General features: G+C 53.2%; 2 protein-coding genes across 2 annotated transcripts; one reads left to right on the top strand and one right to left on the bottom strand.

The window, feature by feature from the left end:
- Positions 1-1,075: 1,075 nt before the first annotated feature.
- C12H1orf50 (chromosome 12 C1orf50 homolog) lies at positions 1,076-8,124 on the bottom strand. The gene is made up of 4 exons (XM_090024762.1): positions 7,928-8,124; positions 7,173-7,259; positions 4,061-4,192; positions 1,076-2,486 (listed from the first exon to the last, which is right to left on the bottom strand). The coding sequence occupies exons 1-4, from the start codon at positions 8,084-8,086 to the stop codon at positions 2,301-2,303; spliced, it is 564 nt and encodes a 187-aa protein (XP_089880888.1). The 5' UTR covers positions 8,087-8,124; the 3' UTR covers positions 1,076-2,300.
- A 116-nt stretch (positions 8,125-8,240) lies between these two features.
- Positions 8,241-26,120, top strand: P3H1 (prolyl 3-hydroxylase 1). Its single transcript, XM_090023124.1, has 15 exons — positions 8,241-8,757; positions 10,882-11,034; positions 12,386-12,575; positions 12,906-13,037; positions 14,173-14,312; positions 15,600-15,689; positions 15,883-15,935; positions 18,113-18,234; positions 18,345-18,472; positions 19,213-19,308; positions 19,739-19,889; positions 20,970-21,087; positions 24,402-24,477; positions 25,048-25,188; positions 25,403-26,120. The coding sequence occupies exons 1-15, from the start codon at positions 8,314-8,316 to the stop codon at positions 25,544-25,546; spliced, it is 2,178 nt and encodes a 725-aa protein (XP_089879250.1). The 5' UTR covers positions 8,241-8,313; the 3' UTR covers positions 25,547-26,120.
- Positions 26,121-27,832: the final 1,712 nt, after the last annotated feature.

Here is a 27,832-nt window from a genome sequence, read left to right as displayed (position 1 = left end):
GTTTTTCTTGCCACTGAGAGTACAAGGGGAAGGGGGCAGGGAAGGAGGGAGAAAGCAAAGGGGTAGACTAGAAATACATAGGCTGAGGATCCACATAGGGAAGATCAGCCAAATACGTACATATGGGGCTTTCAGTTTCATGTTTAGTGTCTACTGTCGATTAAGTCCAGAGCAGCAGTACTCAGCCCTGCTAGACTTAAGGTACCCTTTGCTAGACTGATGACAGAAAAACACTAGAGCAATTCTTCTGTTGCAAAGAACTCAGAAAGCCCACAACAGGGCAGAACAGTTTTAATCCTATGGATTCCTGTTTCAAATCACTACTAACATTGCCTAGCACCCCATGATCTCAAGGCACCCCACAATCGCTGGTCTAAAGACTTTTGTCTGGCTGAGAATCACTGGTCTACTGCAGGCTATTATACTTACCTAGTCCCCATTCTCATAGCATCAGAGTACCTACCTCACTGTCCTTAATGTTCTCACATCCACCTGTGAAGTAGGAAAATGCTTTTATTCTCATACCCTGATAGGACACTGGGCACCAGTGTTATATCTCTGCCACCATGCGAGCAGCTGCCACGGCTGTAGCCACTACCCCATGCCCTGGGCTAGATCCGGCCTAGAAGGAGCCCCCATGGTCCAGAACCCAAGACAAGTCTGACACCCTGCCCTACAGTAACTGTGATTCCCTATCAAGTTCCAGAGGGCAGGGATGACGTTGTAGGTACGCCTCTGCCTCATACAAACTCATACTGTTGGAGTCTTACGGAGTAATAGTATCCAGTGGAGCTGAGCAGGTGCCAGGTATTTTCCTGTTCTCTCATGTTACGGCACTAGAGGCAGGGAGGCCACAGCCTCCCTCAGTTCCCCTGCAACTCAAAACCCATGTGGCTGAGAACTCCCGAGACCGGGGTTTGTTGGATCCCAGGACCTGCCCTCAAACGGAAGAACCCGTTACCTGTGCACAGGCACCAATGGCACCCCTTAGAAAATGCCAGTTATTAGCTTTCACTGCTTTTTTGGACTATGGAAGAATAAAAGAACCATTCTTCTGTTGAAAAGAACTCAGAAATACCACAACAGGGCAGAGTGTTTTTAATGCTATAGATTCGTCTTTGAAATCTCTGGGTTTTTCTTGCAAATGGTGTATAGATGTTTGCACACCCAACAGTGTTAATACTGCTCAGCACCCCACAGTACCCTTAAACAGATCTCAAAGCCCCGTTGTACTAGATGGTACTACACTGTACAAACCAGAGCTAGCTAGAATGGACCTCTTTCCTCACCGGTGGCAGCACAGCTGACACACAGGCAGACATACAACACACCCCCTGGGTGGATCCTATTTCTTACTCCCCCTATATCCAAGAGGAACCTGATAACAGAAGGATATTCTAAAAGGGAGCACATAAGGATTTACTTGGATTGATACTGGAGCGATTCTTTTCACTGGAATAGAGTGAACGTCAGTGAAAGAGATCACTGCACTGAGACTGATTCACAATTAGAGTCCTTAGCAGCTGCAGAAAAGGGCAGGGTGAACATTAAGCCGTGCAATTCTGATACAAACGGCAGAGTTACAAAACTGGTGATTGAGAAACAAGATTTTCTTTTTAGTCTTTTGGTTGATACATATCTGAAGACTCCTTTAGGGAGAAGGAATACCTCTTTTCTATGTTCTTGTGGGTAATACCTTTTACTTGAACCAACTTCATAGATTTTCATAGACATTAGGGCTGGAAGGGACCTCAGGAGATCATCGAGTCCAGCCCCCTGCCCAAACGGCAGGAAGTCAGCTGGGGTCATAGGATCCCAAGCTGGGGTCATAGGATCCCATGTATGCTTGATAAAAGTATAGGCAAGCTTTTGGGTATTACAGTATGCTCTTTCAGCCCTGTGATACCTGAACATTGATCTATATCTGTACCCAACCATACAGTCGGTCCAATAAGGGATATCATACACAAATTCTTGCCTCTCGTGCATCTCCTAGACCATCAGGGAAGCAACATCACTTCCTTTTCATGGTATCACAGAAAAAAGAGCCTAGTGAAAAAGACAGTACGGTTTTTTTGGCCCTATATAGCCATAAGCCAAAGCTACACATTACTGGATGTTTGGGTGGGACTGAAAAACCAAAACTTTGTGTTCAAACTTTTCAAGGTAAAATGAATTAGTAGTAGCTGAAATGAGCAGAATCACCATTTTTTGATTCTTGGTCTATTCCTGAAACTCTTTTTTGCAGTGCTAGCAACTTCAGCTGTTCACATCTCCTCCACGATTACTGCCAGCCTGCTTCATTTGATGAGGCCTTGGAAATTGGGCTCTGCACACTGAGGCAGTGCTGCCTGCTGGCTCAGCAGCTTATCAATGATGCCAATTTCAGCATCTCGTCTTTCAATGTTCTCAGATGGAGTCCAGGACATGTCATGCTGAAGCTTGTAGGCACCAAGAAAAGCATGTGGGCAACTGGTCCCCCACTCCTGTAGAAAACAGAAGGGAATAAATTCACATCAGGATCCGATCACATACTCACTAGAAGATCAGCTTGACAGGCAGATTATGCCTAGGCTCATCTACCAGAACCACACTGCTGTATGATCAGGAATATATAGTGCTGGAAGAAACCTTGAGAAGTCAGGCGGGCCAGATTCCTGCCTAAACCACTCCAGACAAGATATCTGCCTAACCTGCAACTAAAACGTCCAGTGACTGAGACTCCACAACCTCTCTCACGATCAGGATAGATCCCTAGGGAACTCTGCCCCCTCACAATTTGCACTGAGCTCTATAATCCGACCAGTTATGCACGCACGTTATAGTACTTTTATCTACACCACCGTTCTTTAGCTTATTTATATGAGAAGGTTGTGGGAAATAGCATCAGAAGCCTTACTAAAAATGAAGATACATCACAGCTGTTGCTTCCTCCTGTCCACAGGGTGCCTCCATAAAAGCCAGTCAACAAGCACCGCAAGTCATGCAAACCAGTGGATTCATGCATAATTCATACTCATTTCAAACTTAACAGGTTACTTGAGGGTGTGATGTCTCTATACAGGAGACTGAAGAATGCTGCTCTCGATTCAGGCAGGTCACTACACTTTCTAAGGCAAGCTCTGTGCAATGACAATAGTGTAGGAGTCTCGTTTGTATGGCTTGTTCTTTATTTTCTGCACTTGGCCATTAAAAACTGCTTTTGTTTAAGAACACACATTAGACACTGGATGCTTCAGCAAAGCCTAACCAAACCTGGGATCTTTGGCACAAGCAATCTGATGACTTTGACATGTTCCTCAACCACCTGGTACTGGGGAGCACATCAGTCAGAAAGGGGCCTGGCTCCATCACATTTTCTATCTTTAGCTTCCTTGTGGAGCTCCTATAAAGCTGCTGCTAGGGTAGGAGATAGAGTGTGCAGCACAGCATGGAGGCAACCCTATTTGAAGGTACATGGATATAGGAGGCCTCAATATCATATTTAATGACAATTCCAACCCCCATCGGTCCACACTCTCAGAAGGCTGACTGCCTGAAGGAGGGGATTTTGGATACTTAACTCCTGGTTGGGTACAGGTCACTCCTGGTTCCCATATTCACACCAACGTGGAACTGTGGGGGTCAGTGAATCAGTCTCAAGACCTAAACAGACAGTAGTGGCAGAGCCTTCTACACTGGCTGGAGACAGAGAAGGCTCTGCAAGCATGTATATTAACTCCTTCAGGGGGATTCCTAGAAAACCCCATCCACTCAGTTCTCAAGTCATTCAAGAAAAGTATCTTTTTGCACACTTATCAAACAGAAAAAACACTTCAACTTTCTTTAAAGATGACTTCACAATACACCTCCTGAGTCAAGAACACAATTCCAGTCACCCACAAAGCAAGCTTTAGTATGTGCCACTTCTTAGGCCAATATGGCTTTTGGCAAGAAAGCCAAGGAAGGATAAACTTGACTTTGAATATTTTTTGTTGACTTCCTCTTCATACTCGCTCTTGGCTTCACTTCTTAACACTTTTCCTTAAAAAAAAAAAAAAAAAGAGAATTCATCATCTACCTTAGGAGAGATTATGGAGAAGCATCTTTGGCCACTTTCCCGCTGGTACAAGTAGTAGATGCTTCCTGGTTTCTTCACGAAATTGCAGGCCACATGGTGTAGATCAGCATCTCTGTTAGCTTCATCCAAGACCTAAGGCACAGACAGACATAACTGTAAGGTTCCTGCCCCCAGTGAGTCCACACAGGTGAGAAGAAAAACAAAACTATAATTCCTTTCTGCTTGAAGTCCCTTTCAAATGATAAAGCACATATCCAACCACCACCACCACCCTCCTCGGGCTGTAGAAGCGCTGGAAAGAAAGGAAAGAACTTTCTTGAGGAACATCAACTAAGAGTGGGCTAACTAGTTTGGTGATGCTCAAATGCCAACAAGTCCCCTGCTCTGCAACTAATGATTATTAGACTTAGATATGTAATGTAAATGGCTTGCTTAGCTATGCTGTATTCTCTTGCATATAGCACACCCCCCCAAATACGGCACACACCTTGTTTCTGAAAGGTAGAATGAAGAAAAAGACCTTTCCTTGAAAATACTGATGAGCAGTACTAACTGAGCAGCAGCTTCTGTGGCCGGAGCTTCAGCAGGGGCATTGGAAGGAAAGGTGTTCACCACCAATAGCTTGGAAGACCCCTACAGCACTCCTTTCACTTGCTCCCAGCAGAGGCAGAACCTGCTATTACTGCATTTCCTTCCTTATAATGAACAACACCCCAAATTCCAGCAGCTGAGTTTCGAAAAAGGGGCATGTGCTGCATGCAAGAACATATGGTAATATTCAAGGCGTCTAGCAACCTTTCTCCTGAGAAAGCAGGCAGATTACTAGGACCAGCCTTGGGACTAATGAGTTCACCTAGGTGCTGCTTCAGTAGCAGCTGCACAAGTCCTGGAGCACAAAGGCTCACTACAGACACCGAGGGCAGGGCAGGGTTGTCTTCGGCCTGGGACTTCCTCAGTGCAGGCGAGTGACCTAGTTAGTGGCTTCTGACCTCTGTGTGCAGCAGCAGCAGGGCTAGACAAACGGCCAGAAGTAGCAGGACCCACCCTCCTGTCAGAGCAGCTCCTGCTCCTGCCTGGGCCTGACACTCCTGACTCAGAGGTGTGCCTTCTCTGTCTGGTGGCAAGGATCTCTCTAGTGGCTGGACTGCATGCAACCCCCCTGCTAGGATTTCTGATCTGCTAGGCTAGGGCTTCAGGAGAACTGCCCAAGACCAGGATCTCAGCCCCCAAACAAGAGGGAAACTCAGAGTGCTGCTCGAGTCAGCAGACTGCTCCATGGTCAGTTTATAACCAGGCTCACATGACACCAGGGCTTGCAACAGCACCAAGCCAAGAGATCTATCCCGGTTCTGTTCCTATTTATGTTTCCAGATCTCAAGTTCCCAGGCTTCTTTCTTCGGTGCTGACAGAAGAAATATGGCTGCACATTACTTAACACCAGGGTGGCCCCCCTCACCTAGTGGCACAGGGAGCTGCTGTGCGTAGCATGGGAGCCCAAGCGCCCAGTAAAGGGAGGTGCCAGAGTGGGGCTGGGGGCAGCTCAAGCTCTAGTCACATGAAGCAGAGCAGGACAGCTGCTGTGAGAGAAGGTATAAAGTATCACCCCCAAGAGCTAGGTTAACCCTTCCTCAGCCCTGGAGCTGGCACCAAAATTCAGGCTTTGGATCCCCGCCCACCATACAAAACAGCTGGGCTTGCAGGGCCAGGGAACAGTTCACCTGGGTCCTAGAAGGGATGCCCCTCTTGCAGCATCCTGTCCCCACTTCTCTTGGCTCCATGCAGCCAGGGGCTGGGGCCCCCTTGACTCCATTTCAGCACCCCAGGGCTCAGACTGTCACGGACACCTCTGGGAGCTGGGGTCAAGCGGGACCCTTGGTGGGGGGCGCAGGGTTTAACTTGTGGCAACAAGCCAAAGAAGACTGGCAACCACCACCTACCGTGAACCGGAGCGGGCATCAGGGTTAAGAATCCAGACCGAGGGATCAAATATCTCAGGGCTGTTAAATTCAGGGGAAGGACACAGAACAGACTAAAATGAAGGGACACGGCCACCCACTACATTCGCCCCAGGGCTGCAGACTTGAATCACAGTCACAAATCAATCTATAGCATTTGTAAGGGCACAGGCCCTTAACCAAAGAATCAATTCCTGCCCTCCTACAATCATCACTGCCATCACCATCTCCTAGGATGGCACTACGTACCTCTGTGACGCATCTACTGTGTGAGGCTTGTCAGTCTGACCATCTCCGATATGCTGTCCTCTCCTGGCATTTGAAATTCACCCGTCTTCCACCCCGCCCCTGTGCCAAATCCTGTTCTCCCACTCCCCCAGGGCTACTCCTGAAGTTCACGCCTCTCCTTCCTTTGCACCTTATTTTCTCTTATCTACTCACATGGCTTCAAGCATCATCTTTACGTTGGTGCCTATTCTCTTCCCCGTCTAGTCTACATTTCCTCCTGATGTCTAACCAAAGCCCAGCTCAGCCGCAAGCTACACTTCCTCACCCATCACATCCGATAGCACAACCCAAATTGTTTTCAAGCACCCCCTGTCCCACACCTCCAGGTTGCATCTAATCCTGCTGTTCTGCTGTGGTCTCCCTGTCCTCCACAAAACCCCCGGATGTGTCAGAATAGTTTCTGGAGCACAGATCTCAGACAAGCTCCATCATCCTAGTGAAACTGTTACTTCTGCTGCGGTGGCGTCCCCCTTCTCGGTGTGACCTACACAATCCATAGGAAAAAACAGAACCGGGGAGCCAGAGCAAAGATATCCTGAGAGCTTCTGGCTGTGTTTTATGAATCAGGATGCCTGCTCTCTCCCTCCACGCTCCCCAAACTCAAAATATTCCTGGAAAGCAGAAACCACTTCTGTGCTGGAGACAGGAAGGAGCTCCTGCTGGCTTTGCTTTCTGTTCTCTGCACTGCTAACGGACAGCTACAAGCGGCATGTCTTTCTGCCCTCTGAAAGGGGGGCTGGGTAGGCCTCTAGCCTGAATCCATGCAGAGGGTTGGGCCAGGACGACCCTTAAGGTCTCTTTCATCCCTCAGATTGGAGCTATTTGTTCAGGCAGCCTCCAGGTGCCGAGCGCGGCAGGTTCCTCCTTACCTTCCGCGCCTGCTCCTGCAAATACCGGATTTGCTCCGCTATGACAGTCAGTTTATTGCAGGCATTAGCTCGGATGAATTCATCTGCCTGTTGGAAAGAAGAAATCCTTAGTCAGACGAGCTCAGGGCAAACCAGTCCCGATGCACCTTATACTTTGGACAGTTTGACAAGCCCAACTGCGTGTTTATGACTAGTCTGTGTCCTGGAGGAGAACGGGAGCAGCAACGTGCTCTGTGGTAGCTGGGAGCGCATGACAGCTTGCAGGCAGTGCCTGGCTGGCCCCCTCCCCAGGCGCCGTGCGACACCAGGCTGGGGTCAGCGACCAGGCTGCGGGAGGGAGTCGGGGGGAGGCCGCAGGAGCAGAGCCTTCCTCGGCGCCACCGGCCAGGGCAAAGAGCAAACGGCCTTACGTAACTGCGCAGGAGCAACCACCACCAGGAGCTGCTATCGCCCCACGTGATTAACGACTATGATTAATAGCAGCAGCAGTAATAAATAATAGCAATAAACAAGGAGTAAATAATGACAATAATAACTGAATGAATCACTGATATTATCATCCATGTGAATGCCCAGCACCGCGTCCTGGCCTGACCCCTGACCACAGGCAATGCCTATGCTGACCGACTACCACTCACCGCCATCAGTGATCGCGCTTAATAATAACAAATTCATAATAACAGTAATGAACCCAGTACAAGTGATTAGCCGGATCCCCACTAGGGCCCTAATGAACACAGCCCGCCCGGGCGCACCTGCTGCACACGCTGCGCCAGCGCCACCAGGTCAGCGGGGTCCGCGGCGCGCCCGGCCCGCGCGGGGCTCAGCAGTGGCAGTGCCGCGCCCCGCTCCACCAGCGCCGCGCCCTCAGGCCCCGCAGCCGCCGCCGCTGCCGCCTCCCGCCCCGCCGCCATCACCAGCGCCACGTGGGCGGAGCGGCCCAGGACACTAGGCGGGGCCTCCAGGGAGGGGGCGGGGCTATGACGGCAGGGCGGCGACGTTGCCGCGCGGCGAGCCGGCTCGGTGGGCGGGGCCTCCAGGGAGGGGGCGGGGCTATGACGGCAGGGCGGCGACGTTGCTGCGGACGCAGCGAAGAGGCGGGTCGGGGCGCGGAGCCGGCGGCGGTGTGTGGGGGTCTGCCATGGCGCCGGTCGCGCTGCTACTGCTGTCGTGGCTAGTGGCGCTGGCGCAGGCCGAGGCCTCGGCTGAGGCGGGGCCCGACCCTTTCGCGCCGCCGGTGCCGGCCGAGGCGGCGGACGCACTGTTCGCGGCGGGCGCGGCGGCGTACGCGCGGGGCGACTGGGCCGCCGTGGTCTTGCACATGGAGCGCGCGCTGCGGGCCCGGGCCGCCCTCCGCGCCCGCCTGCGCCACTGCCGCCTGCGCTGCGCCGCCGCCGCCGCCTGGCCCGAGCCCGCGCCCGCCCCGCTGCGCGACCTGCGCTTCTTCGGCGCCCTGCTGCGCCGCGCCGCCTGCCTGCGCGCCTGCGGGCCCGCCGCGCCCTCGCGCCTGCAGCTGGCCGAGGAGCTGGAGCTCGAGTTCCGCAAGCGCAGCCCCTACAACTACCTGCAGGTCGCCTACTTCAAGGTGCGCGGCTGGGGGGTGCCTGCCGAACCCCCGCCCCCCCCGCCGGCGGGCGCAGGCTGTTCCTGCCACACGTCCGGGCCGCGCCATCTCCCCTCCTTTTCCTGCCGCGCGGCCGGCCGGCCCCCCTCCCCCCAGGCCAGAAGCCGTGACGCCACGTCGCGAGCTGGGCGTTGCGCCCGCCGGCCCCGGCGCGACGTGGTCTCCGCTCTGCGGGTGAGCGGCCCCGCTGTCCCGCGTGCGAGTCCGGCTCGGCGGTGCCCGTGCTCCCCCTGCCCCGGTGCGTGGTGGCGGCGATGTGCCGCGCGGACTGGACCCGGTCCCTCGGTGAGCGCGGGTGGCACCCGCAGCCCAGGAGCGCTTTGGAGCCGGTCTCTCGCGCGCCCCAGAGAAAGCTTGAAGAAAATGGGGTCGGGCTCATGCTCTTGGTAGAATAGCTTGTATTAACAAAAGTAAGACTTGAAATCTCTGCCCTGGGGACGGTGAGAGGGAGAGGTTTCTGCTCCATGGCCCTCACCATGTGCATTTGGCAGCTCCTTGTGCACGGGGAGTTTCTCGCTCCTCTCCCTAGTTACTTGCCTAGCGCACAGCTGCATGGAGAGAGAGAGGTGCTTAAAGATGAGTCTGGATTTCAGGGTTACAGGGTTTTGTAGGGAACCTTTGGGTAGATCCTGAAACTACTTAATAGATCTCATGGACATTCGGGCTGGAAGGGACCTGGCAAGCCCCCTGCCCAGTGGTCCTTCTCATTGGACGTCTAGATTGGGAGGCAGCAGTCTGCGGGCCATTTCCAGACCTCAGGGGCAGGGGGAGAGTTTCTGGGGGGGCTTTGGTGGCATGCAGCCAGGCCACAGGAGGCTGCGGTGATCCGAGGCTTTCCCACACTGCGCTGCAGCCAGGGAGGGGAGGCTTTGCCTGTCCTCGTCCGAGAGAAGTGGTGGTGGCCAGGGCACAGCACCAGCCTGCCTCAGACCCGAGCTGGGCCACCACTGCAAAAAGGTTGCCAATGGCTAGTCTAGATTGATGTTCAAATTCTTATAAAAATTAAAGTACCAGTATTAAGCACGGTCTGTAGAATCACGCTAAGTAGAAATAGAGTAGATCTAACAAATCAGCTAGTCCAGTGAATGCTGGGGCAGAATTAGTCTCTTCAGGGCATGTCAGGCTTTCTCATGTCCAGTTTTATACAGCCCAAGTGACTGGGGCCTGCTATGGCACTATTCAGGTTTTCGTACTGGATCCTCAGCTCTGAATGGCTTCCAAAGGTGTATTAAGCGACCACTATCCCCCCTGTGTGGTGGGGTCTTTTTTCCTCCTTGCCCTACCACTGCCTAGACCAGGTGGAGGGGGGAAGGCAATCTGTGCTGCTGAAGGGTGGTCTCTGATTTGAATGACCCTAGTGCCTGGAGGTCCTAACCAATTTCAGAGCCCTGTTATGCTACTTGGTAGCATGCCATCGTCTTAGTCTGTCCCAAAAATGCAGTGAGGAGGGGAAGAAGGACTGACTCCCCCTTTTGCCTACTGGTTTCTCGGGGGACTAGAGGAAGGTGGGGCAATAGAGCATGTGTGGGGGAGTCAGGAGTTGATCCCGGATCACCTGGGTCCCTGTGCAGTGCCCAGAGCACAAAACCATGTTGCGCTGCAACTTAAGGAAGCGGAGGCAAAGCCTGCGGAAACTCGGAGTAATTGGGGTCCTGTACATCTTAGCTGCAGTTCTGTTCTGTGTCTGTGAGACAGGCAGCCAACATTCACACAGCCTGGATTAGTTAATGCCCCATCCCTTTCCTGGGCTTCGTAGCACAAGGGAAAATAAGGTTATGACAGTCAGTCTAGCTCCAGGAGACTAGGCCTGGTCAGAAGGCAGGGGCTGGGTCTCTAGTCCAAATGGACTTTTATGACTCTCATTACTGCAGTGTCTTGGGGCTGGGGCGGGTGCCTGAAGCCAGGTGTACATGGTAGGAGGACTCTGCCTAGGCTTGGTTAGGCTAATTAGGCTAGAGATGGGTCTGAGACCTTGGTTTCCCTCTGCACTGTGCTACGATGCACTTTCAGGAAGCTGAGTAAACTGGCTCTGTATGGCTAGTGATTCCCAGCTTTCGTCTCACTCTTCCATGTATATTTGCTCAGATTCACAAGATCGATAAGGCTGTGTCTGCTGCGCACACCTTCTTTGTGGGGAACCCCAACCACATGGAGATGAAGCAGAACCTGGAGTACTACCAGATGATGGCAGGAGTCAAAGAGTCAGACTTCACAGACCTCGAGGCCAAGCCCCACATGGTAAGAGCTCTCCTTCCCAGAGCGTTTAGAAATCCAGTCTCCTCCTCCTGCTTTGGCATTAGGGTCAACACTTACACTCTTGCAACACAGTTGGCAGGGGAAGAATTCTGACTTTATGGTAGGAATTTAGGCCTGGTGACTGCAGACCCAGAGAAATAATGACATTTGAAGGGACAACGAAGTGAGAGCTGTACTGTTGAAAAGGAAAATAATTTGGTGACTGTTTTAAAACTTCAGAGTTTCCATGCATTTAATACCCAGTTAATGTTTTACACCTGATGAACACTTTGGACAAAGGATGTCTTGGTTAACGATTTTTACCTGTTGATCTTCATTTAAGATGGAAGGGCTCCTGATATGCAAGAAGCCTTCTGGCATAACCGAGAAGAGCTCAGCGTGAGGTTTCTAATATTAATCAGGGGTTTTTAATAAAAGCAGGCCTCTCCCTTGGAGAAAAGGGGTGAAAATAACCTTCCAGGTTAAGTCCCAGGGACTTAAGACATAAAAACCCAGGAAAGGCATAAACACAGATGAAAAATCCCTTAGCAGGTGACTATAAGGCTCAAAGTGAGGGACTTGTTCCTTTTGTTCAGGTCTTGGCACAGTTTATAGGTCAGGGGCAGGTGTGGCCAATGGAGGTGGTAGCTAGATACCATAAATGCCACCACCTGCAGGCATCACCTTCTGTTTCTGAGTTCATGCATATAGCACAGACTGCTGAGCTGTCCTCAGTTTCAGGTGACTGCAATTAAGTAAAAGTAACTGACAGTCCCTGTGTGCAGGGATCCTTAACGGCCCAGCCTCCCAATAGGATCCAGCCTGGAGGCTAGTCAGGGAAAGGTCTTGCGGCCTCTCGAGTTGTGACCAGATGAAGTTGGCTGCATGACTGAGAGTTGTGCTCTGAAGTCAGGGAAGTGGCCCTGTCTAGGGGAAGCAGAATCCCTCCATGTGGCAGTGCAGTTCCTGCAGTACTGCGGAGCTGAGACCCTGTCTCAAGTCACACAGCACAGACTTGCAGTAAGCTTTTCTTCCTTGAATTTCCCCAGTAGCAAAGGTTGGGATGAGGAGGTTCTCCCCCTTGCTCAGTTGCTTTGAAGGCATTATTGACTGCTGCTGTCAAGACGGCTTCAGTCCCCCCGGCTCAGTGGCCTGGCATAGGCAGGCTGGCATGGACTCTGCCTGCTCTCTTCTTGGACATTTCTTACTGAAGGTCCCTGTGAAGATGGGCAGCCATTACCTGCTCTCCCTGGGCTTGAGGCTCGGAGAGCTGGGGGAATTGTGCCAAACTGCCCCAGGGCTGCAACATTTCTGCTTAAGTTTGGGGTTCACTTTTCTTCCTGGGTTTTTGCAGACCAAGTTCCGTTTGGGCGTGAGGTTCTACATGGAGGAGCAGCCAGCCGCAGCCATTCTGCATCTGGAGAAGGCGCTGGAGGAATATTTTGTGGCTGACGCAGAATGCCGTGCGCTCTGTGAGGGGCCCTATGATTATGAAGGTTACAATTACCTGGAATACAGTGCTGACCTTTTCCAGGCCATGACAGGTAGGTGCAGCACAAATCCCTTAGCCAGCTAGTGCGCAGCACAAGCCCCTCTTACTGGAGCCTCCTACAGCTGAATCTCCCTTCTACAGTTTGCTCGTTAGACGGTTTTCTGAACTTGGTACAGACTACCAGGACACTTTTCATGTTGGAGGTGAGGAGTCAATGGCTGAAGAGAAGGAGCCAAACTTGAGCCTGTGCAGCTTTTAATTTCCCAGGCTTATTTTGTAGGTTGTAATGAAGTGAGTTGCCGTCTGAGGCTTTCCCATGAATGAAGAGAACTTGTTCTGACTCGAGACTTTGTTGACCTGTTAAATGTGCTTTCTCTGCCAGATCACTACATGCAAGTGCTAAGCTGTAAACAAGGCTGTGTCACTGAACTGGCTTCCGAGGCTGGCCAAGAGAAGCCCATTGAGGATTTCCTTCCATCTCACTTCAACTACCTGCAGTTTGCCTATTACAACAGTAAGTGGCTTCTTTGTTGTCCCTTTCCAGGCTGGTAGGTCTCTCCAGTCATGTTTCTGGGATTGCAGGCCACAGCATAGCTCTATCGATACCTGGACAGAAGAAAGAGGCAGTAATGTACAGCTATTCTATACAAAAAATATATACGTGTATATATTAGCAGAAGACGGCTGATGTTGCAGTCAGGGAGTCGGGAAATGCTAGAAGTACAGCTTCACAGATGACTTCAGTTCTGACCCTTTGCATTCATGCACTGAGATACAGCCCTGCATTACAGGACCATTCGCTGGTTCTTTCCCAGAGAAGCTTTGCATTAATAAATTTAGGGCATGGGATGGATGCTGCTCAAGAAGGAGGTAGCTCTCAAGAATTTCTTATTATTATTTCATGTGTGGTCTCAGCCTTAATTACTATTCGTCATCCCAGAACTTCACAAAATGCGGTGGGGTTTATTTCATTGGTGCCTTTTAAGTTGCTTGCCTTAGCATGGTGTCTGGGTTACTGATCCATTGTCCCAATTTGCTATCAGTGAATATGAGCCCTCCAGCCCTGTGCAGTTGTCTGTTCCCTTTCAGCAAGTGGTGGGGAGGAGAGCAACTTGGCCTTTTATTTGGCTTTGTGTACAAGTAAGAGATGAATGATTCCCATCTCAGCAGACAGCTCCAGCTGCAGAGCCAATTCCTGTTTGCCTTTGGCACTAGACGAGTTCAACAGCATGATCTTTTTATTTCTGCAAACAAATTATTTCCATTGAAGAGTGCAAGGCAACCCCTTGATTCATCTATTGGCTGGATTGAAGTTGTGCATTGCTGTGGGTTTCCAGCCATATCTGTAGCTTTTTCCTTGCTCCCTCCTCAGTTGTGAGGTTTAGAAATCAGCTCAGTGATGGAAATCAGGCTGACCAGGAGCAAATGATCTCTTGGTCGTTAGGGTAACAAGGACCTGGGCACTGGGCCTTTGCATTCCAGGGATGTGGCTGTTCCTGGATCAGACTGTTTTTGCATGAAAACATCTATAAGATTGCTCTGCTTTGTGCTTCTAGCCAGCATCCAGCAGAGAAGCAAGAAAAAACTTCTCTTAATGAGCTGATTTTTTTTTTTTTTTTTTTTTTTTTTTTTTTTTTTTTTTTTTGCAGGTGGGAATTATGAGAAGGCCATTGAGTGTGCCAAAACCTACTTGCTTTTCTTCCCGAACGATGAAGTAATGAATCAGAATGTGGCCTACTACACAGCTGTGCTTGGGGAAAATCTGGCTGCACCAATTCAGCCCCGAGAAGTGAGTGCCCTTCAGGCAACCTTCTTCTAGAGCTTTGCCAGCTGGGTTGTCATCTTGTGTTTCCCAGTCCTAGTGAAACAGCTGCCAGGGTGCTGGGCTTGCAGCTTTTAGGGCAGAAGGGTCTCGGTGTCCAATCTATGCATTATCGTGTGGAAGGGACGGCATGGGAACAGATCACCTTCATTCCTTTTGCGAGGGTTCCTGTTGTGCCAGGAAACCGGACCGGAGCTTTCTAGTTGAACCTCAGTCCAAACCAGACAATGAATACAACTGCAGTTCATATAGCCACCCGGGCTAGGCATGAACATAACCTAGGGCATAAGCCTTTGAGTATCTCCTATGAGCATGCTGTGGTGTCTGCTTCCAGCTTTATACCTTCCTCTGAAAAATGATGTCCAGGTCACTTGCAGGCAGGATCACAAACTAGAAAGTCCCATGATCCAATTCAGGGTGTCAAATACACAGCTGGCTGGGAGCTCCATGTCCAGCCTGCTGGGCTGCTGATGAGCCACCAAAAGTTGGGGGCCATGGCCAGGAGGTAGTGGCCTGCTGCAGAATCCAGGTCGCTTGAACCCCAGCGGACATGGTGATTAGTGGCAGAAGGGTAGCGAGAGCTGACACTGGCCCAGTCGCCCTCCAACTGCTTTGCCTGTTGCCACTGCCACAGCCCAGCTCCTAGACTGCCAGCCCTGCCACAGCCTGGTGCCAGACCCAGAACTGCCACTGCTGTGTGCTCTGCGTGAGAGCTGGAGCTACTTCCCTGACAGCCTGATCTGATCCACTGAGGCACTTCCTATCCCCTCTGTTAGTTCTGTCACTGGTCTGCCAAACTGCTGGACTGTTAGTAATGTATCAGGTAGGTGGGAGGGAGAGATGCATCTGTTCATGACTCAGAAATATTCCAGCCTTGACCTCTTGTGCTCCTCCCTCCCAACCTCTCTGTCCTGTCTCTTCTCTGCCTCCTGACAGCTAGGAAGTGAGAGCGCCTTGTAGAAACGGTTACTGATCAAGAGAGGTAAGGGGATGCTTGGGGAAGCTAAGCACTCATAAATCAACACCCTGGGTTATCATTGGAGAGTGTAATTGGGAATTGGTGAACTAATTGCCCAGACTCATGGTGTCAGTTTATAGACATCTTGGGGAGCTGAGGATGGTCGTTTAAGCTCCATCCCCTCCATCTCCTCTCATTGCTACCCCTGGCTCCTTGTTCCAAGCTCCATACCTCAGGCTTCCCACCCCCACCTCGGTCTCCAGACTCAGACCTGTCCCCATCTCCTGCCCTTCCAGAATATCCGGGTGTACCGGCAGCGCAGTCTGCTGGAGAAGGAGCTGCTCTTCTTTAGCTACGATGTCTTTGGGATTCCCTTTGTGGACCCGGTGAGTAGAGACTCGCTTGGCTGGAGCTGAAGGTGCAGATAGCCCGGGGGGGAGGAGAGTGGCTCCGGGGAGGAGTTGTGACAGGTCAGGTGCCCTTCAGCAGCACTGCGGTGCGTCTGGGGCTGGCACGGCACATCACTGATTCCTTGAGTCTCTTCTTATCGCTGGTGACTGGTTTCTTTCCTGCCTGTAGGATACGTGGACCCCAGAGGAGGTGATACCAAAGAGGCTGCAAGAAAAGCAAAAGTGAGCACTGTCAGCAATGCCAGCTGCAAGGCAGCCTGTTTGCTTGTGGAGGCCAGTTTACTCAACAGCCTCCTTGGCAGTTTGGGTAAAAGCCTCAGACCACCCGGCTGTTGCAGGGCAGGCAGGGAGGGCTAGAGTCTGCTGAAGGGGGAAGTCCTTTGACTCCCCACCATGGGTAGAAGACATGTAGCTGGCCTGTCAACTTGTTCCATTGAGAGCTCCCGTGCAGAGCTCAAAGTGCTGCGGGGCTGCTGGGGGTCCCCCAGGCTGCCTTCTGCAGCTCGGCAGATCGGGCTTGTGGCTAAAGCATATGCTGCTCTAGCTTGACTGAGGGCTGAGGGGGCTCCTGGGCGGTTCAAGGGAGAGGAGCCTGTGTGTAGCTAACTGTTGAACCCTGCCGTCTTGTACCCATTACCTACCCCCCGCTACCTGGGTGTTAGGGCTGTGCAAAACAGAAGTGTTTTGTTTCGACCAGTGTTTTGACAGAACGGTGTTTCGTTATGACTTTTGTTTCCAGTTGAAACGGCTGTTGGTTTCGTTCCATTGAAACTTTTTGCCGTTTTGACCGTTTCGACATTTCGCTCGTAGGATATAATGGGGAAGGTCAAAACTAGTTATACCTTTGATATTTTTGGCCCAATTTGATGAAATTTGCAGAAATGGTAGCCTGTTCTGAGGGCATGATGCATGCCAAGTTTTGAGAAGATAGGTGGAGGGGGTTCGGAGAAACTGCACCCCAAAATCCTGAAAAAAATTCATGTCGTGTGTATGTGTTAAGCCACAGTGGGGTCAAAACTGCAGGCTTGCTAGCCCCTGCTGAGGCCACGAAGCCTGCCAAGTTTCAAAAAGATGGGTGCAGGGTTTGGGGGGAACTACACCCCAAATTCTTGAAAGCAAAGCTCATGTCACATGTACTTGTTAAGCCACAGTGGGGTCAAAACTGCAGGGGTGGTGGCCCCTGGTGAGGCCACAAAGCCTGCTGAGTTTCAAGGAGATAAGTGCAGGGGTTTTGAGGAAACTGCACCTCAAGCTGCTAACAGGCAAAACTCGTGACATGGGTGCTTGTGCAATTGTGTCCATCTTCGGGCATGGTGGGGGGCGCGGGCACTACTGCAGCTCTGGCTGCTAAGCTGCTGTGTTACCAGTTACCAATTAATTATGATTCACTCATGGAGGAGCTCAATACACAGGACCTAGCTACTAGATAATGACTTAACGAGCATGGATTAATACCTACAAAACCAGAGACTAAGAAGAGGAAATAATCAAGGGCCCCAAGACGAACACAGTCAGTTGTACAAGCACCTCTGGCAGGAGTTTTATCTGTCAGCAGCCAGGTGTGCAGGCCCCCAGAACCCCCCTGCACCGATCTCCTCCACAGCCGGCAGCGTCACAGCAGGGGCCACCATCCCTGCAGCTGTCACCCCGCTGCGCCTCAACACGCACAGTGTCACCCATGTCATGAGTTTTGCTTGTCCACAGCTTGAGGTACAGTTTCCCCCCAAACCCCCCGCTTATCTCCTTGAAACTTGGCAGGCTTTGCGGCCTCAGCAGGGGCTAGCATGCCTGCGGTGACCCTGCTGTGGTTTAACACATACACGTGACATGAATTTTGCTTTCAGGATTTGGGGTTGCAGTTTCTCTGAGCCCCTGCACCTATCTCCTTCAAACGTGGAAGACTTTGTGGCCTCGCCAAACGCTAGCCTTCCTGTAGTTTTGACCCTGCTGTGGCTTAACACACACACATAACACAAGTTTGGCTCTCAAGATTTTGGGGAGCAGTTTCTCTGAACTTCCTGCACCTATCTTCTTGAGACTTGGCACGCTCTATGCCCTCTGAAGGGGCTACCATTTCTGAAAGTTTTATCCAAATCTGTCCAGAAATGACAAAGTTATAGGCTGTTTTGACCTTCCCCATTAAAGCCTATGGGCAAAACGTTTCGACCATATCTGTTTTGTTTTGATTTTGTCAAAACAGCATGGAAACAAAACTGGTGACGAAATTTGGCACAACCCTACTGTGCGTGTCACTGCCCCCTCTATGGAGCACAGCAGCCCTGTGCTCAAAGTTGCCCCCCACAGTCTCCTGCAGGTCTTTCAGTCTGGCCCCTGCCTCCAAGGCAGGTTGGGGCAGTGGAGCCCTGGGGCTGCTCCTGAAGGCCTCTCTCTGTTTGCAGGGTGGAGCGTGAGACAGCAGCACGAATCTCTGAAGAGATTGGCAACTTGATGAAGGAGATAGAGACGCTGGTGGAGGAGAAGACCAAAGAGTCTGTGGACATGAACAAGTTAATTCGGGAAGGTGAGAGGAGCCAGAGGGCAGTGGGCGAGGAGGGGCTGACGCACCCTCTTCTGCCTTTGGTCCCACCAACCCTGCCAGGTGCTCCCCTGACCTGTGTATTGGCTCTGCAGGTGGCCCACTGCTGTATGATGGGGTCAGCATCACCATGAACTCCAGGATGTTGAATGGCTCCCAGCGCGTGGTGGTGGACGGAGTTATTTCTGATGAGGAGTGTCGGGAACTGCAGAGACTCACCAATGTGAGTGGCTAGTTGCTACCCGCAGCACCCAGGAAACAGGGATGGGGAGAAACAGGCTGGCTGGGAGATGCAGAGAACCTGGGTAGGGAAATCCTGAAGAAGTGAGGTGTGTGGGTCCAGGTGGAGACCAAAGTCAGGCAGGAAGGAGGGAAGGATTGACTGGGTGTAGCTGGGAGAGGGAGATGAGGGAGGCGTGACACTTAAAAATACCTGAGCAAACTCTTTAGAGAGACAGTCAGTCCACTGTCATTCTTAAGATGTGAAACAGAGTCCTTTTGTCTCTCACCCCAACTCCCCTCCCCGACTGGCAGTGCAGACACCCAGCGCACCCACTGCTGCATACAAGGGACATCGCTTTGTCTGACTTACAGCTACATTCATTGTCTTGCAACATGTCCAGGCTGTACTGGGAAGGAAGAGGGGTGCAGGGTCTGGTTTGGAAGGCAGGATGGAGGTCACTGAGGGCCTGTGTTGGGTGGAGAGGGGCCAGGCTGAATTTCTCACCTTCCAGTCTGGTGCTTGTAGCTGGGACTGGAGTTTCTAGCAGGGCTGGTTCCCAGCACCATGAATCCTGGTGTCTATTCCTGGCATTGTTTTTTTGAGGAGTTCTTACCTACTGTGCTTGTGTGGGGTCCCCAGATGCTCTGCTTGGTCTCCTTGCTCTCACCAGGGTCTGCCTGGTCCCTTCACTTGGGCAGGCAGCGGCACAGATGTCTCACCTCTGACTCTGCGTTTTGCAGGCAGCTGCCTCTGCTGGGGATGGCTATCGTGGGAAAACATCCCCTCATACTCCCAGCGAGACCTTCTATGGCGTGACCGTCTATAAAGCCCTCAGGGTAGGACTGCTGTTGTGGCAGGTTTGGGGATGGGGTGAACCCCGGATGTGAGTGGGCAGAAGAGTGGGACTAGAGCTGGGTGGGGCTGGGGTTTGGGCCATTGAGGAACTAGGTCTTGGCAGACCTCGCACCCACCTGTTCTTGCCTGGAGGCATAAACAGGACTGGCTACCCATGACAAAGTTGATTCAGAAAATGGCCAAGCTGTAGAGTAACCCCTGAGGGAGTGCAAAGAAACCCCATGCCAGCCAGAGAGGGCCAAGGTGGCGGGCCCCAGTCTTCATATCCCAGCCTCGGGCAAAGGGCACCATCTCTTGAACACTGCCCTTCCCATAGAGCAGCTGGAAGCACAGCTCAGGGTAACAGCCAGGGGAGAAGCCTGGCCGCCCAGCAACTGCAGCCCTCATGAACATGCTCTCTGTCTACCGCAGCTGGGCCAGGAGCACAAAGTCCCTGTGCGGAGTGCCTGGCTCTACTACAATGTGACGGAGAAGGTGCGGCGCCTGATGGAGTCCTACTTCCGCCTGGACACACCGCTCTACTTCTCCTATTCACACCTGGTGTGCCGCACAGCCATCGAAGGTGAATGCGGGTGGTGGGGCCTCACCCGGCCTCAGTGGGACCCAGGCCTTGTGCTTTCCCTTTCCTGGTTTTCACTGGTGGTGCTGCCCTCAGTGGCCTCCAGGCTCTGGGACAGGTGCTGAGGACTCCTTCTCACTCCTTCGTGGAGCTCAGAGGTCCATGTATGGCTCAGCCCTGTGCTTATTAACATGCCTGCCCCAAAGCTTGGGGGCTTCAGGGGACACTTACCTGCAGGACCCCCTGAAATTACTGGAGATTTAGGTGGTGTATGCCTGCCTGTTGTTGGGGGATGATCTTGAGATTCATCCCACAGGATCCGTTCTTGGCTTCCCCGGAATCCTTCCCCCATCCCAGACTTAGAACAGCAATCCAGCCAGTATCTGGACGAAGACTGTGTTTGATCATCTTGTCCCTTCTGGACACTCCCCACCTTGGGGATCTTCCCTCCTCCCAGATACCAAGTAAAGATGGGTTCCACCCGTACCTCCTGGGGCAGTGAGTGTCCATGAGCATGTGAAAGAGTTGGGCATCCTGACTACCTGAATTTCAAGGCCAGCAGTGCCCACAGACTCAGATGCTGACCAGCTAGAAGGGACCACTGGGACCCTCTAGCCTCAGCTCCCTCATGACACAGGCCAAGCACTGCCCTCAGCATGTTGTTGCTGCTCAGTCTTGTTCCCTGCCCTGGGAGCCTTGGCCCGCCATCCCAGGCTCTGCCCCATGTCTGTCCGCACCCTCAGAAGTGCTGGGTATAGCAGAGAAGTTCAATGCCCATCTCAGAATGAGTAGGGAAATAACTGGTGTCCCACCAAAAATAGGGAAGGGTTAGGGCACCTTGCAGGTGTAAGTCAGGCCAGGCAACAGGATAACAGAGCTCTCCCACTGCATTGCAGCCTCCTTGGGGACAGCCCCAAATCCTCAAGTCAGAGCGCTGGTATGGGGATAGGCTCTTGGTGTTGTGGGTTGGGGTCTGGCTGCAGGTGTCCTTGGGCTTAGTGCTTGGTAAGTGAGATGGATATCGGAGTCCTGCCCTCTGAGATGACAGTAGCTGGTCTGATCAGCCAGGCTGTCTTCTCGTAGATAAGCAAGAAGACCGGACAGACAACAGCCACGATGTGCATGTGGATAACTGCATCCTCAATGCAGAGGCCATGGTGTGTGTCAAGGAGCCCCCAGCATACACGTTCCGGGACTACAGGTGAGGCCCATGGGCACAGCGCTGGGCTCCAGGCACTGCTGCTGGCCTGAGGGTGTCGCACACTTGACTGGTTCCCCCTTGGTCATAGAATCATAGGAGTCGGGTCGGGAGGGACCTTGTAGATCTTCAAGTCCGACCCCCCTGCCTGGGCAGGAGAAAAAACTGGGCTCGAATGACTCCAGCCAGGTAGGCATCAAGCCTCTTCTTAAAGCCCCCCAGGGTAGGAGCCAGCACCACTTCCCTTGGAAGTTGGTTCCAGCTCCTAGCCGCCCTGACAGTGAAGTCGTTCTTACGGATGTCTGATCTACACCTCCTCTCCAACAATTTGTGGCTGTTATTCCTTGTTATGCAGGGGTGGTGCTCAGGGAAACAAGGTCTCTCCCAAACCCTTCTGGTCCCCCCTAGTGAGTTTATAGACAGTCACCAGGTCCCCCCTCAGCCTTCTCTTGTGAAGGCTGAACAGGTTCAGGTCCCGCAGTCTCTCATTGTAGGGTCTGCCCTGTTGTCCCCGGATCATGAGGGTGGCCTCCTCTGGACCCTTTCCATGTTGTCCACATCCCTCCTGAAGTGCGGCGCCCAGAGCTGGACGCAGTACTCCAGCTGCGGCCTGACCAGCGTCGCGTAGAGGGGGAGGATCACCTCCTTGGCCCTGCTTGAGAGGCACCTGTGGATGCACTGCCAACCGTGACCTCGCTTTGTCGGCCCATGTCCATCTTGGAGTCCATAATGACTCCGAGATCCCTTTCTGCCTCTGCTCTCAGGAAGGGAGTTTCCCATCTTATGAGTGTGCTGCTGGTTACTACTGCCCACGTGCAGCACCCTGCACTTGCCAGTATTGAAATGCATCCTATTTTTGCTAGCCACTCCTGTAACCTATCCAGGTCTTGCTGCAGTCTTTCCCTCCCTACTAACGTGCTCACCTCACCCCAAATTTTGGTATCGTCAGCGAACTTAAACAGGTTGCTTTTCACCCCGTTGTCCAAATCGCTGATAAAGAGATTGAACAGCGTGGGCCCAAGGACCGAGCCCTGGGGGACTCCGCTGCCCACTTCCCCCAGGTCGAATATGACCCGTCCACCACCACCCTCTGAGTGTGATCCTTTAGCCAATCTGCAGTCCATCTGACTGTGTAGGCATCAGTGCCACAGTCGCCCAATTTTTTAATGAGGATGGGGTGGGAGACGGTGTCAAAGGCCTTGCTGAAGTCCAGAAAGACTATGTCCACGGTGACACCTGCATCCAAGGCTTTTGTGACCTGATCATAAAAGGCAATCAGGTTGGTCTGACATGACCTACCCCTAATGAAACCGTGCTGGTTGCCCTTGAGCATCATCCCTGAAGCTGGCCCATCGCAGATGTGCTCCTTGATGATCTTCTCAAAGAGTTTCCCTAGGATTGAGGTAAGACTGACGGGCCTATAGTTGCCCGGGTCCTTCCTCCTCCCTTTTTTTGAAGATGGGGCCACGTTGGCTATCTTCCAATCATCTGGCACCTGGCCCTAGCACCACGAGAGCTCGTAAAGCCGTGCCAAGGGCCCTGCAATAACCCCAGCTAGCTCCCTCAGCACCCTGGGGTGGGGAGCATCTGGACCCACTGATTTGAACACGTCCAACCCCTCCAGAAGCTCTCTAACCCGGTCCTCCCCAACCTGAGGTCTGGAGGCGTTCCCCTTGAGTCAGTCTTGCATCACGGTGGGGAAGTCCTGGTCCCTGCCCAAGAATATGGAGGTGAAGAATTGGTTAAAGAGGTCTGCTTTGTCCTCTGGCACAACCACCAGGTTGCCCAGCGTACTTTGCAGGGGCCCCACATTTCCTGATGCTTTCTTCATCCTCCCTATGTATTTGAAAAAGGACTTTTTGTTATCTTTGATTTTGGACGCAAGTCCTAGCTCTACGTCCACCTTAGCTTTCCTGACAGCCCCCCTACGGGCTGAAGCAGAGGAGGTATACTCCTCTTTGGAGATAACACCCCCCCTTCCCCGGGTGTATGCCGCCCTTTTGGCAATCGGGCATTACCAGACACCCTTGGTGAGCCAGGGGGGCTTTCGGGCACTCCTGCCCCCCTTGCTTCTCATTGGGATGGTCACCCCTTGGGCCCTGAGTATTGTCTCCTTAAAGAACGACCACTCATCTTGGGCACTGAGCTCCCCTGCCCTCGGGAACCCCAGCGCCTCTCCCACTAATCTCAACTCGTTGAAGTTGGCCCTCTTAAAGTCTAGGGCTACCGCCTTGTTGCAGGCCCTTGACACCCTGTGCTGGATGGTGAATTCCAGCAAGCAATGATCTGGGTCATCCGGGTAGAGGTTCCTGGCTAGAGGGTTTTGCCCCGCCGCGCCAAGTCAGACCAGTGCCATATATGGGGTCAGGAAGGAATTTCACCCTCTGGTTAGACTGGGAGGGGTTGCCTTCCTCTAGTAGGGGGCACGGTCTCTACCTGGGATCTCTTGAACATATATTAACCTTTTAGAAGCAGGATGTTGGCTGCTGCGGTCCCCCTGCTTTCCCTGTGGCAGGTTCAGGTGTGATGTCTGATGTTGTGCCAGGGTTGACGGTTTTGTGAAGAGTTCAGATGATGGCTTGTCAGGGCTGGTGCTGTCTCGGGCTGGGGTTGGGCCAGATGTGACCTCTGCAGGTCCCTCTAGGATGCTGTGACTTGTTCTGTAGACTCAGTCGTTCCTGGGAGGCTTCATGTCCCAAAACTCCCTTCCCTTAAAGAGCCAAGCCCAGGAACAGCCTGGTTGGTGCCTGCCCTTTTCAGGGCAAGTGCTGCATTTGGTCATGTCTACACTGCTGCAGCACTCCTGGAGCATTGCTGAGAAGCAAGCCCTGCCTACTTGGCCTGGTCTGCATAAGCCAGTCCCAGACACGAGGGCTGGAGCCACTCTCAGGCCTGCTGGAGATGGGCCATGCGAGCAGTGGCAGGAGACGTCCTCACTGCCTCCGTTCCTGGCACGCTTTGGACAAGAGTGGGTGGGTGGATCATGCTTCTTGTCAGTGCTCCTCAGCACGGTGGAAGAGGCATGGACATGTCCTTGCTGGGAGGGCCCTTGCGGAAGAGCAAGGTTCCAGTGGGGCCACGCTGCTCTAGGGTCCTGTCCCGCCCTGTGAGGAAGAGCAGGCATTTGGCATCTCTCAGCAGAGCTGCTGTGCAGCTTCAGGATGGGTTTGCCTGACTTCTTGAGGACGGGGCTTAGGAGGGTCAGAGGAATCAGCAGGCATCTCCTCTATCTGGCTTGGAAGAAGGAAGGGCTCTGATGAGACCTGTGAGCAGGGGGCTAGGAAATGACACTCTTTCTGCTTCGTGTCTGGCTCTAGCGCCATCCTCTATCTCAACGGGGACTTCGAAGGAGGAGCGTTTTACTTCACCGAAATGGATGCCAAGACTGAGACGGTCAGTGGCCTCGGCATGTGCCCTTTGGGTGATTGTGGCAGGGGCATGACTGGGGCTGGGTGCCCGGCCACGTTACACTTCTGGGGTCTGGATTAGACACCCCTGGAGGCATGGACAAACTGCTCCTCTCGCTTGCCCCTGTCAGCTCTGTGTGGCTAAACAACTTGGTCTGAGAGACTGCGGTGGGAGTAACCCTGAGCTGGCGAAGCTGGAACTGCACGGCTGTCGAGATGCAGAAAGGGCCGGGCTGGATGCTGCACTCAGCTGCATCTCTCCCAATCCTGAGCATGGAGCATCTGCACAGAGTTCCCTCTAGTGCAGCAGCAGGGCAATGGGGCCTGGCTGCGCCGTGCTGTGGGCTGAGCAGGGTTCCCTGTGCGGCAGAGGGGGCTGCACTCCAGTGCTGGGCAGGGAGCAGTCCTGAAAAGAAGGTGGCCTGGCATTTGTGGCGGCACCCCAGACCCAGCTCTGATGATTCAGCCTCGCCAACCTCCACACGGGGCTCAGGAACATGGGGAGTGTCCGCAGGGCAGTGCCGGGGGTAGCTCCTAACCAGTCTCCCCACTGCAGGCAGAGGTGCGGCCACAGTGTGGGCGTGCGGTTGGCTTCTCCTCGGGCTCAGAAAACCCACACGGGGTGAAGGCTGTGACCAAGGGCCAGCGCTGTGCCATAGCGCTCTGGTTCACCCTGGACCCCCGGCACAGTGAACGGGTAAGTGGTCCCAGGCTCCTGCTTTGTCTCCTCTTTCCCAAGGGCTCTAAAGAGCTCTGGGGCACAGAGATGACTGGGGAGGTCTCCAGCAGTTCACCTCTCCCTCTGAAGCTGGTTTGTAGGTTCTGGTATGCACCCCCTCAGTGCCATCACAGCAATGCCGGGGGCACATCCCAGCTCCTGCAGCATGCAGTAACCCTGCTCTCACCCGCAGGAGCGTGTGCAAGCAGATGACCTGGTGAAGATGCTTTTCAGCGCAGAGGAGGTAGACCTGCCTCCGGAGAAGGTGCCAGAAATGGAGCCGGTAACCACAACAGATGCTCCCAGCCAGAGTGTGGAAGGAAAGGATGAGCTATGATGCCTGTTGAGGCTCTGCCCTGCTGGGAAGAATGGCACTAGCTAAAGCATTTCAGGGCTCCACCTGCCTTGACTGCAGCTCACAGATGCGAGGCACTTGTCCTGAGCCTCAGATAACTGACTAGCTCCTTTAAAGCCTCTCGGCAGGAGCAGCAGCGTCTGTGGGCTGCTTTGATGCCTGGAGTCGGAGCACAGCCGGGGATGAAAAGGAACCTGCTGGTTTTGCACAGAGCCAGACACCCCTGCACAGTGCCTACCACACCTGGATCCTTTGTCACAACCAGGCTCCCGATCTCCCATTGCAAGGACACGAATCCTTGGCTACTGAGGGTAGCCCATGGTGGGTCGCGTCACAGACAAGGCTGCACCTGCAGTGGGGACTCTCTGCCCTGGGTGACAAAAGTCCAGGATGCTGAGATCAAACGCCTTGAGACTTGGTACTTTGGTGTGGGAAAGAGCTGGAGCTGCAGCCAGTGCCCCCCATGTCCCACAGAGGACCTCTGAATCCAAACCATTATGTGCCACAAGTATTTAAGTGCCTTCTGCAGATGATTAGGGAATAAAGGTTTTTTTTTCTAATATGTTCACTTTTCTTTGTCAGCCGTGTCTGGAGCTCCTGTCCGCTGCTTACGTGAGCGGGGTTCCAAGCCCCCTTGGCTCCCTGCGCTTGGGTTGCAGCAGGGAGTGGGACAGCCTTGGATCAGGGCTGGGGTATAGGTAGGTGTCCTGCATTGCCCCTGTCTCCCAAAGACCTTTCCAGCTGCCATTCTGCTCCCTCCACCTGATCTCCTGCTTATGCTTTTTGGTTTCTTTATGGAGATGATGCTCCTGTCCTTGTGGTTTAGATTCCCTTCTACCTTCTGCCTTTCTTCTTCTCTAGCCTCTGACTGAGCCACCCCTCTCCGTACTCCCCATCTGTCCCCCTTCCTGCGTGTCCCACAACCTCGTCCTCAGATCTCTGCACCTTCCCAGTACTCCCTGTTGCTCAAGGTCACCCCCTTGACCGGTACTTGCTCATCCTTGCCCCTCTGCTGCTTCTCCGTGCATGGCCTTGAGAGGAACTGGCCGGCGCTGTGGTGCCCCTGTGGTCTTTGCTGCTCTCATGTTCCTTGCATGGCACGAATAGAAGGGTTCACAACTGTGGGCCTCTTACTCTCCTGCCTGCTCCGCTAGCTCCTGGTCTGTCAGTCTCCCTGCCACCTCTTCCCATGGCCAGGACCATTGCTTCTGTCCTTGCTGGTAGTGGAAGTGTTGAGGAAAAGCCAATTGCCCTGCAGCTGGTGAGACCTAAAGCCCTTTTGCGTGGTCAATGGCTTGTACAGATCTAGGATGCATCTCTGCCCAGCAAGTAGGAGAGGGGGAGCTAAGATGAAGCCAGTTCTGGTGTGGCTGGGTGATGGTTTTAGCATAGCAGTTCTTAGACTCGAGGTCTCTCGGGGAGCATTTGTGAAGTTACTGTTCTTGCAGGCTTCAGCTTGGTCGCCTGAGGGCAGCAGCGCATAAACAGTCCTGTGGAGATGGCGCATGAGTGGGAACTGCAAAGAGGTCAGAATTGAGCTGAGAGAGAGACTCGGGCCTGGAGAGCAGGGTCACTTGCATCACGCAGCACCGATTGCAAAGCTGTTGGCAGCTTGGCTAGCGTAGTTACTGCTGACTTAATTTGCTGCCTTCCTGTCGAACCTGCCCTTTCCATAGCTTTGTCTCCTGCTGTGTTTGTGGAGCCAGTCGCGTCCCATTGCCCAGAGAATACTGGGAAGGACGCGATGGAGGGAACAGGTACCAGGGCAGACCCAGACTGCTGTTGACGGGGAAATCATGCCTGGCAGAAAGGAGCAGCAATTGGTTACCTTGCTGACAGAAAACCAGTGTAGGCAGGGGTCCCAGGCAGGGCCCCGTGGGGCAGCACTGCAGTGCTGGACAGGTGGGCTGCAGTGCTTGAGCCCTGGCTCCCAGGGAGTGCAGCAAGTGACTTGGGAGAACTAGCAGGTGTGTAGCTGACTGGGGGTCTCTTACTTGTTAGCTGTGTCTTCCCAGCTCCGTTGACTACCGAGGCCTTGTTTCCCACAGTGGTGGTGGGCTGGGGCAGCCTGGTATTCCTGGTGAGTGGATGGAGAGGGGAACTGTGTGTGCTGATGCTAATATGCTTCAGGTAGTTTAGAAAGAGGCTTTTCTTACCTTGAAGCAAGCCATAAAGCAGATGCGGTTCCCAGCAGTCGACACCCCTGAGGTGACTGCTCCGGGCTGGGGCCGGGTGAGCAGGGTATTTAAGAGCGAGGGTGCGCAGGCA

Source organism: Crocodylus siamensis, chromosome 12 (assembly GCF_052110815.1).
Source record: "Crocodylus siamensis isolate JL-2025a chromosome 12, ASM5211081v1, whole genome shotgun sequence".
Classification (NCBI taxonomy): Eukaryota; Metazoa; Chordata; order Crocodylia; family Crocodylidae; genus Crocodylus; species Crocodylus siamensis.
This window is presented reverse-complemented; position numbering and strand designations above follow the sequence as displayed.

Bases quoted from the DNA above. Each gene is read 5' to 3' on its own strand.
- C12H1orf50 (XM_090024762.1), bottom strand. From the start codon at position 8,086: ATGGCGGCGGGGCGGGAGGCGGCAGCGGCGGCGGCTGCGGGGCCTGAG. The intron at 7,260-7,927 runs GTGCGCCCGGGC...TCTTTCCAACAG, and splicing joins TGGCGCAGCGTGTGCAGCAG to GCAGATGAATTCATCCGAGC. The intron at 2,487-4,060 runs GTAGATGATGAA...TGTTTTCTACAG, and splicing joins TCTCCATAATCTCTCCTAAG to GAGTGGGGGACCAGTTGCCC.
- P3H1 (XM_090023124.1), top strand. From the start codon at position 8,314: ATGGCGCCGGTCGCGCTGCTACTGCTGTCGTGGCTAGTGGCGCTGGCG. The intron at 24,478-25,047 runs GTCAGTGGCCTC...TCCCCACTGCAG, and splicing joins TGGATGCCAAGACTGAGACG to GCAGAGGTGCGGCCACAGTG. The intron at 25,189-25,402 runs GTAAGTGGTCCC...TCTCACCCGCAG, and splicing joins ACCCCCGGCACAGTGAACGG to GAGCGTGTGCAAGCAGATGA.